General features: G+C 33.9%; 1 protein-coding gene across 1 annotated transcript; it reads right to left on the reverse strand.

Annotated features, from left to right (window-relative positions):
- Positions 1-392: 392 nt before the first annotated feature.
- On the reverse strand, positions 393-10269 carry LOC134845824 (uncharacterized). The gene is made up of 4 exons (XM_063862911.1): positions 9768-10269; positions 8964-9449; positions 8598-8741; positions 393-1032 (listed from the first exon to the last, which is right to left on the reverse strand). Exons 1-4 carry the CDS (start codon positions 10014-10016, stop codon positions 571-573), a joined length of 1341 nt encoding a protein of 446 aa, XP_063718981.1. The 5' UTR covers positions 10017-10269; the 3' UTR covers positions 393-570.
- Between the last annotated feature and the right edge of the window lie 216 nt (positions 10270-10485).

A 10485-nucleotide genomic window follows, 5' to 3' on the forward strand; every position in this document is an offset into this window, starting at 1 on the left:
TGAAAAAAAATTAACATGACCTAAAAGTTACCTTCATTTCGTTTGTTTTATTAATTAAAAACGAAAGAACAAATTTTAAAAATTGAACCATCGGAGAGCAATGTGAAGATAGAATAAGCCTAGGCTTTGAAAGGTTATACCTGAATATAATGAATATGCCTGCCTATTTGATAATAATTAAATGCCTCTTCAACTAAGTCATGTTAATTTGAAATTTTTTCAGACCGCTTTTTCTTGACATCATCAAAAAAGTTTCACTATTTAAAGAAAAAAACAAATCAGGTTGAATAGGCTTCGATATGATATATTACTTGGCCTTAGTTGTTTATCGGCAGGTAAAATCATGGATGGTTCAATGACGCAGTTGAAAAGTAAATTTTGAAACAGTTTTGTTTAATACGTTTATTCAGTAGTATACACAATTTTGATAACGGTAACTAATATGTAATCATAAATTCCTTTTTGTACTTTGCATATTCTGTACCTTTCTAGTGTAGTTACCCTTGCTACACATTGTGATGATCAATCAATAAATAAAAAATTAGAACGGGTTTTGAAGTCCACAAAAAGTTATTTTTTGCATAACTCTGGGCAAGCGTCGCTTTCCTTGACCACCATTTTCAACAGCTCAAAAGATTCGTCTCCGCAAGCTGCTTTCTCCAACTCTTTTCGAATATGTTCACCAATCACAGCGTCAATCTCTCCATACCTGTGAACATTCACTGCAGGAATTGTGAGTGAATCGACGTATTTGAGGCCTTCGATTTTGACTTCCACGTTTCTGTACAGAAGGTTTTTTGTTTTAGAGTCGATTGAATATTTTGAAGGATCGAATTTGACGGATGAAATGTTCAGATTGGGTTTGTCTGTGTTGTCAAATTTGAGCATTTCCAACCACATTATTTTCTCAGTGTAGTTGCAAAGAATTGTATCGTAGAGATTCGAAGCGTGGGAAAAGTTGGAAAAAATGTCGATGTAGCTATTAGAATCGTCCGAAAACGACGCATACAAGCTTTGGAATTCCTCGAAAACCTAAACAAACATCGTGTACAAAAATACACAAATTTTGGGCCATTCAGCGTCCAAAGAGATCCTTTAGTTAGTTTTTTTTCGAAACAGCAACTTACTTTAATTGGGAGTCGTTCGATCCCTTTAACCCATGTCATGCACCCGATATCAGGAGCGGATCTAGGATTTTCTCGAGGGGGGGGGGGCGGATTTTCCAAAATTTTGACGACCTTTTTTTTTTTTTAGGTCGACCAAATTGATTTTTCGAGCTCTCCCAAAGCATTGTTTTGCGCCTATTTTTGGGCACTTTTTGAAAAATTTTGACAAAAAAAATTGCGTTTTTTTTTGGCGCGCGCTCCCCCTCAAAGTTAGTATATATTGGCGCCCAAGGCGCCTTTAGAAAAATTTTAGGGTCGGTCCGCCAAAAATGGATTTCTGAAAAAGTATCAAAGGGGGGACCCTTTGGGTCGGCAGGGGTCGAATCCCTGAGGGGGAGGGGGGGCGTCCGCCCCCCGCCCTCCCCCCCTAAATCCGCCCCTGCCCGATATTAAAGGCAAATGAGCTTCCTTAATGATCTGAAGCTTCAAGGTTGTCATAGGCTGGGCAAAAATTCTGCATTATTTTAAAATTAAAGTCAAAGCCGAGTACAATTTTCGGTACAAAACCAACTTAGAATAGCTTCTAGCCTGTTTAAATGAAAAAAAAACGAAAAAACATCACCAAAAAGTTAATTCATACGTTTATCTTATTTTCTACTCAGTTGATGAAAACCTGTAGCAGAGCAGGATTGCCGGCGCTAAATTGGCAACAACTTTAAGAAATTTATCGAAATATGCGGGCGAAACTTGGGAGACGCCTTTTGAATAGATAGAATGGTCATTAGGAACTTAAAAAATTTGATTGTTTTTGAAATTCCTTTTTTATCTTATCTCTGATGCACAACAACGGATAAATGTCTAAACTCGCTCTTAACAGGACGTAAAATGATTAAATAATTTGATAAGTCAAACCGAAACCTTTTGAACCGAAGACACCTTTAACGCTAAACAAATATCTTGGCGACAACTAGGCGTTTTGGCAATGATATTTCGATAGATTTTTAAACATTTCCAGCGCACTCAAAACACAAGTCCCGGTTTTTATTTCTCAGTAAGGTTTTTTTAATTAACAAAACTCATAAACAAACAAGGATAGACTGTTGCTGTGCAAGTAGCACAGAATGTTCCGACCACATTCTCAAAAAATATATATTCAAAATAGTTTATTTTTTGCGTCAAACTTTTTTCAATTTTTGCACTACGAGCCCGAATTGTGCATTTTGTGAACTGTCGGCGGATTCAAAAACAGGCCGAAAAAATCAGATTTGTTGCAGAATCCCTAGCTTTGCAATATTTCTTTGAACTTTTTCGCTGTTTTGGATTCCACGGACAAATAGCTAAAACACTGCTTAGCACAAAATCGCTCCAAAAACAGTCAACTTTGCGGAATCCGCAACAAAACTTGTGGAATCCGCAACATAGTTTGCCGAATCCGAATCAGTTCGTGGAATCCATAAACAAATAACTTTATATGTGCTCGGTAAATCTGAGCTGTCGTGGAATCCGCAACTGTAAGTGGAGATTCCACTTACATTTGCGAAATGCTTACATTTACGGAATCGGGAACAACTACCTATAACCCCTCGTTGCGTAATCCGCAACAAAACTACTGTGCCGATAAAATTTACGTTACCAGTATTTGTGCGCGGAATCCCAAGGCAATTTTGTCATTGGAATCCATTTTTATTTCGGAGCAAATTTAAAGAAGTGTCTCTGGAAACGAGGAACATGCAGACATAAAACTGTGCGCCTATCCAGTGCACGAATTGGCCTAGTAATGTTCAATTTTTTGCACCAAAAGTTCTAAGTAAAATTGAATGTTTTTTTTTGCCAGAAAAGAGCTAAATGGAACTTCAAAAACTAATTTTCCTCAGATAAAATTAGGTGTTTTAGTCAAAATTGCTAATTTTAATATACAACAAAGGTTACTCGATTGCTGTACTTGATCGAAAACAGAGGAAAAACGAAAACCATTTTTCTCAAAACCAGAAAAAAATTCAAATTCAAATTTTCTTGAATCACGACTAAAGAGGCTTCAAATAAATATCAAAAAGCGTGATTAACGTTAAACGTTAGTTAAGTAAGCCGACAGAAATAAAACCGACAATGGGTCAACTATAAACCAACCAGTTTTTTGCAGAAAAATCACCTTGTAAAATGTTTTTTTTTTGCACCAAATACAATGCAAGCTTGGTCCTTACTTAGGCAGTACTGTTATGATGGTGCATTCAAATTTTACTTTTCCTAATTTTAGCTATCCTGTGACGAAAATTTTTATGAGAAAAAGTTCTAATGTCAGATCATATAACCTTCGCTTAGTGCAAGGGTAGACAAATTCCTGTAAAAATTAAAGAAAAAATACTTGACAAAATTCAATGATCGTATTTCATGCTAAACAGAAGCTGTTCACTAAAAACAATAGATAAATTAATCACAGTCAACGGTTTCGGTTTCTTATACGTTGCATTTCAGAAAACAAATAATGCAGAAGCCAAAGCATTTTTTCAAGCCATTCTCTGCAGTTTTATAATTAGACGTATTTTTCAAAACAAAAGAAAATTGAACGTTTGTTTTGAAACAATTTTTTTGCACATATTCTTTTGTTGAAGTTTTTTAAAGTGGACACGAAGGACTCTACAAAGTTAAGACTGTTTTTTCCAATCAAAGTTATCCCTAGTCTAAAAAAACTTTGATCAGATACTAAAAACCTCAGATTCTAAAAACGGAATAACAGTTTAGGGCAAGAAGTTTCAGTTCGATTATTGGTCTTAATCAGAAAGGACTTAAAGAATGGTTAAAGTTCCGGGCAGTCTAGAGTGCAATCACAGTTTAGAAAGCCAGAAAACAAAATTTTTTTTTTCTTGACGAGCGGTATGTTTGAAATATTTCTTAGGCAACAAAAAAACCATGATCATCCGCGTATAGAAAAAAAACCCAATGCGAAATTTTGGAGACGGTCTATAAAATTAACCCTTTACTAAGAGTTAAATTTTTCATCGTGCGCTATAACCATCCATAATAAGGCAAAAAACTGTTAGGAGCAAGTACTGCATTCCTATGATGTCAAAGCCACGGTGTATCTCTTGTCGCTGCTACCCTTTTGCACTACTTTCGGCAAAATTCACTTTTTGTTACTGTTATATCACGCTTCAGTTTATATCATTAGCAGATTCAGATTTTGCTTAAAACTGCGAAAGTAATTAAGTTACACCAAAAGCTAATCAACCCTAAAAGGTCTAAAAGTGCAACGCAACCGTTATTTATGCACCAAGCAGTGCCAAGCTTTATTGAAAGGATCCATGTACTAGCAGAAATTTTAATCGGTTCGCAAAAAGATAAAATAACACCGCGATAAAAATAGTGCAATAAATTACATCCGGGGATGATATAAACTGAAACGAACTCAAAATGTATTTTTTTTGCATCCGGAGATGATAGAAAAAGGCAGAGAACAAGAACAGTTTTTGAATTTTTTCCCAAAGACGTCGATACAGTGGTTGTCTTGTTTTGAACCTACAGAAAAACCATAACATTAATTGAAAAAAAAATCAGGCAAATAATTCTACAGAGTAAAACGCCGATACCCAATGAGCTGAAAAAAAATAAGAGAACGGTTGTGATGGAAATTTTTTTTTTCACTCTTTGAATATACAAACATAGAGCAAGAGCAGTTCAAATGGCTTCAATAACTCGCGTTAAACAAGTTTCATAAAAAAATTGTAAATTTCAATCTTTCTCGTTGCGGTTGTCTTATTCGTTAAAAATCATGCTTTTTTTTTAATCTGTCAATGATTCTGTGTTTGATTTCAAAGAGCGTAAATTGCACTCTATTAGCAAAATAAGTTGTATAAAAAAGCAAACAATAATTTGACCTCTTTAATTTTGACCATTTAAATTCGGCCAAATTACTTTTGTAAGAAAAATCCAAACGTATAAAATTACTTTCATTGCCACTATTTGCTTGATCGAGTTTTTGAAATATCTCAAAAAAATGAAAGATATAAAATTAAAGTATTTAAAATATAACAAATCAAGTAATTAAAAATGTAAGAAACTGATAATTGACAATACGTACAAAATTATGCTTTTTTTAGTTGTGTAAATACAAAAAAAGCCCAAAAAAATTCTACCATCATTCTTTAAAATATTTTTGTATTTTTTGGAACATTCCCTTTTTTGGAAAGGCCAAAAAAGAATCTATAATTAGTTTATATAACTACATTTAATGTTTTCTTGCTGCTTAAGTAATTGGTGTTTAATCTTCTCTATCGCATTGCACACTAAAATTTCAAACCAATTTTTTGAAACTTTTTGACTTTTTAATCAATATAATTACCTTTTTATTCTGATAAATCACTTTCTCATCTCACATTTTTTTGAGAATTCGGCCAAAAAATATGTGAACGAACTGAAAACACCTGATGACAAAAACCTGTGGGACTCCCTAGTCGCACCACAAACCTAAACTGACTTTACCAAGCCTAAATTTAGTTCTTTGGTTGCCCGTGGAAGCTACAAAATTTGTCATTTCAATGTGAAAACAAATGAAATTAAAACTGATTTGATGAGTTTTTCTTAAATTTGAATTTTTTTAACGTTTCAATCAATTTTTTGATACAAATGTAATCAGATATTTACAATTGTGTGTCTTAGAAGTTTCAATTTCTAATGATCATTTGCTTCATAAGCTTTAGCATGAGTTTTTCTTCGAATGCAAAGTTAATTACTCTTCCATGATACCCCGTAACATTTTCTTGGGCGAAAAACTTGATACGTTTTGAAACATATCTCAATGAATTGTATAGATGATTGGATCAATGAATGGTCTGTTAAAATACATATCTTTCTTTGCATGATTTGCGTGATTTACATTTTCTAGCAAAATAAAATGACCACACAAAATCAACCAATAGTTGTAAAAAAACTAAAGGATCAGAATGTATGAAATAACCTAAAGTACCACTACTGGTTTTGATTGCGATGTTCAAATTTTTGTTTTAGTTTGGTGTGTATGAAATTGTTTGAAAATCAAATACTTTAATTTGTATGAAAAAGGTATGACGCAATACGGACCAAATTAAAACCTAGTAAAGATCTTGGCCTAGACCTGAACATTAAATTCATCATAATGTACCAAACTTAATGGCATTGTCTGGTCCTTGTTTGATCAAAATGCTACAAAACTTGTGGGAACAAGTTAAGTTGCAGGGAAAATTCGGAATTCAAAATAAATTTGAATTTTTCTGAAAAATCTGTACTTTTTTCAAAAAAGAAACGAAGCTGCGCCATCAGATTTTTGTAAATCTTAGATTGTATTCTCGATGTCCCTCTGCAGGATCTGTTTGCAAAAGTCATCGGTTTTAGTCGACTTCACGAAATGAACTTGCGATGTCATTGATAATCTTTGAAAAATGCGTTTGGCTGGTAGCGGCGTCAACTGAAAGCTTCAATGTCTCAGACGCTATTTAATTTTCAGCATCCATTATTCTGATTGTTTTCTTCATTCCTTTATTTTTGTGTGTATAATCTGTAAATTTTTCCCTAATTCAATCGAGGAATGATCAAAAAATTTAGTAATAAAGAGAGTTTAGCTGTTTCTTGAAGTGTTTGCATTAAATTTTGATACTTCTATAAAGCTAGTAATCAATTCCAGCTGTATTTAGGTAGTTCAGACTAAAAAACAATTAAAAGAGTTGCTTGATTTTCACCTTTCAACCACTTCGACGTTAAGAAAAAGACAGTCATTTTTTCTTTTTTTTGGGTTGCTACAATTAAAACAGGAGCTGTATAAATGGCTTCGATAAATTCGACCGCAAAATTTACTGAAAAAAAATATTCATTTTTATCTTCAAGAAAACAGAACGTTGTTGAAAAAACTATGGTTAAGAAAAAATTTCAGATATTTTTTGGCCTCCTATGTTTATTTTTAATTGGTTTATTTATTTTATGATTCATTTTCTCTGATTTTTGAGTTTTTGATTTGGTTGAAATTTCAAAATGTTTCAAAGAATTTGAACAGTATGTTCGGCTGTTTGTTTTTTTTTCAATTTTTTAGTGCTTGGTTCAAAAAATTAAAAAGAAAATTTTTGTTAAAGAAATTTTCCAGATTCAGTAGTTTTGAGTGTTCAGTTCCGTTTCGCTTGAGCCTTATATCAAAGTTTTTTGTTCTGAAAATCCCAATGGTAAAGAAAGAACTATGGCACAAGTATTGTTTTGTATCGATTTTGAGAGAGCTTAAGAGAGCTCATGGGCGAAGTGTTGTCCCGCACCGGACTTTCATGGATAAAAGCAAAGTTGTCTTAAAAATTGGAATTATAATCCATCCTTGTTGCAATTTTAGACCACAAACTCGGTTATTTTGTCAATATAAATGATTAATTTCGTAAAACTTCAATCCAGCAAAATCCATTATAATGGATTATAATCCATTTACAATCCATTACGGCCTACTCGAATTTTAAACTTCATTTTTAGAAAGCCCATCTAAGCAATTAAACCCCCTGCCATCTATTTTCTCCGTACACTTTCAACTTTCACCAACTCCTTCAGTCTATGCTTCCCCATGATGTTTTACCCAACCCCCCCCCCCCCTACCTTGTGACTAAGTTCTCCCCGTTGACCCACCCCAGTTGCCACCCATCTCCCGTTAACCCAACTCCCGCCCATTACCCCGCCTCCGATGGGACGACAAGGGAAGACAGAAGGAGAGATAAATTGGATTCGGGAGAGAAATTAAAGACCAGCAAAAAACCTAGAGAAACTAACATTTTATGAGAAAAATTGTGAAAGAAAAAATTGAAAACACGACAAGTATTTTTTGAGCCAAATCAAATCTTGTGTTAGCTGTATTGTGTATCCACCCAAAAGTAACTTTTAAGTTTTAATATTACTGCCTTATGATTGAAATTTTCAGCAAAAAATGATGATTATAAAATTCACTTTTTAGTTAGTTCAGAAAAAACTATTGTAGTTTGAGTCGTTTGATTGTACCTCTTTTATCATTTCGATCAAAAAAAAATACAGAAATTCTTATTTTAGTCCTTTTTTATTAAGATGTGACAATAAAATTAGATGTTTTTCGAATGATAGCAATCGAATGATAACAGAATTATGTTTTGCAACTAACAAAAATTTTTAATAGGTAAATTAACATATTTTAGCTATACCAGGTCGCATTATTTGTTCTAAGTTGAGCTCAAATTGTATTGTTTCTAATTGTATTTTCTGAAAAATTCTTATGATTTGTTAACAGCGATAGAATAACGGTCGAAGTTGCTTCAAACAATATATAACTTGCTCCCATCTGACAATCTTTGTGACACCTGATTTTGCGTGGACACACCCAGAGAAAATTATTCCTACCACTTCTTAGTCGGAGCAGTAAAAAAACAGACCTGATATTAACAGGCCATGAGATCTGTTTGGTCCCCAGGAATGCAGAATGAAATTAACAGAAAAACAACCAAAAGTCTGTAAAGGATTATGACTGACTGTGCGGAATGTGTCATTGAAATCTTTTGTTGGTATTTCCACTGCATTCTTATTGCAGAAATCTTTCCAGTTTCCTTTGCAGTCCCATTCCGTGTGAGATTCAGAAGAACGGCGACGTCTACTCAGTCCCAAGCCCGATTCCAACTAAAATGTCGCCATTTTGAAACATAAGACAAGCCAAACTGCTTCCAGGTGTATTTTGTTGGTTCTAACACAAAAAACGGTGGTTATAATTCCCTAATAATTTACCGATCTTATTGGCACTATCTGATCCTTATTTGATCAAAACTTAAACAAATAAAATTGCTGAGAAATTCTGGAGTCAAATACATTTAATAGTAAATCTGATATTTGAAAAATCTGTACCTTTTTCAAAAAAGACGAAGCAGCGTCAGCAGATTTTTGTATTTCTTGGATAGTTTGCTCAATGTCCGTCTGCAGCACTAGTTTGCGAATGTCAGCATTTTCAATCGACTTTAGAACTTGATCGAATGAAATCGCGTTTTCATTGATGATCTTTGAAATATGTTTTTGGTTTGTTGCGGCGTCAACTAAATGCTTCAACGTTTTAGACGCTGTTTCAATTTCAGCTTTCAGTATTCCGATAGTTTTGTCCATTCCTTCTTTTTTGTGTTTATAATCTGTAATGTTTTTCCTTATTTCATCGAGGACTGTTGAAAGATCGAGTTTCTTAGCCCAGTCTTTGACGTCGTCGCGGCGGCCCTTCTCATCTGTGCAGCTGTCAGTGATTTTTTCGCAATATTTTTGAACGCTTTCAGTGAGGTTAGTTTTGCTATCCTCAATATTGGTAGAATTCAAGCCACTAGCGAGTGCATCATGTTCCTGCACAATCTGAAAACAAAACATAACGAGCATATTATGACCTCTCAGAAATAATCATCGCTGATTCCTTAAAAAAATTAATTAATATTAACAATTTAATCGATGATTCATTATTTATTAAAGATAAATTTTTCTCGCCATGGAAAACTTAAGTCAATTATTTTTTATCAATCATAAGCGCTGAAAAAGTGATTTGTCAGTAAATTTTGGACCGAAACAGTAACTGTATTGCATGAGCATTAAATTATATTAAAACAAAATATTAATTGTAGTTTTCTTACCTGAGAGATAATTTTTTCCTACCAAAAACTTGGTACAATAACTTACTCTTTCAGCTTTGTGAGTCATTGCACCAAAATGAGAATCACTCGCATCCATGGCTGCCTTCAGTTTATACTGAATGTCGTCCAGAACTACAGTGGACTCATCCCACGCATCCCTCAGGTTCAGTTTCACCAGATAGGTCAGTCCTTCCTTGTACCTCCCACCCTCGTGCTCGTACATACGACTGTACGACGTTTGGGGGCCAAAAAGAAGACCCTCTATCAAAAACACCAAAAAAATAGCTCTTATCATCTGATCAAGTTTTACTCAATCAGTTTCAAAAGGGAACCGAAATTTGAGAAGAACTTTTCGCTATCAACTAAAAATTTAAATCGTCGTAAAAATTGGTTAGAATTTTTTGCAATAAAGCAGTTCTAAACTTTTAAATGTATTTTTCTGTATCAAATTATTTTTGACCATTTAGAGTCTTCAAAATGTAGCGTTCTTAATCTCCTAGAGCTTACTAGCTTTAATGATGTGAGGCGCTTTGTTTGGGTTTCGAGATAAGACAAAATGACAAATACAGTCATGTGATGTTATGATGTTACATTTCAACTTTTGGATCGTCTTCAGGTCATGACGAAATAGACTCTGCTAAAGTTATCCGAAAATGGTGCAACGACTGAATCATTCAATTCTATGAGCTCATTATGAATTTTTACGATGCGCTACCACCAATAGTTTTGTTGCATGCTAGTTTGGAAAAAAAACCTTTAATTGA

This window comes from Symsagittifera roscoffensis, chromosome 5 (genome assembly GCF_963678635.1).
Source record: "Symsagittifera roscoffensis chromosome 5, txSymRosc1.1, whole genome shotgun sequence".
Taxonomy (NCBI): Eukaryota; Metazoa; Xenacoelomorpha; order Acoela; family Convolutidae; genus Symsagittifera; species Symsagittifera roscoffensis.

What these genes read in the sequence shown, in the direction of transcription:
- LOC134845824 (XM_063862911.1), bottom strand. Translation starts at nt 10,016, where the DNA reads ATGATAAGAGCTATTTTTTTGGTGTTTTTGATAGAGGGTCTTCTTTTT. An exon ending in TGACTCACAAAGCTGAAAGA is followed by an intron (nt 9,450 to 9,767) that starts GTAAGTTATTGT and finishes TTTTGTTTTCAG; the next exon opens with ATTGTGCAGGAACATGATGC. An exon ending in TCAATGACACATTCCGCACA is followed by an intron (nt 1,033 to 8,597) that starts GTCAGTCATAAT and finishes ATGTTTGTTTAG; the next exon opens with GTTTTCGAGGAATTCCAAAG.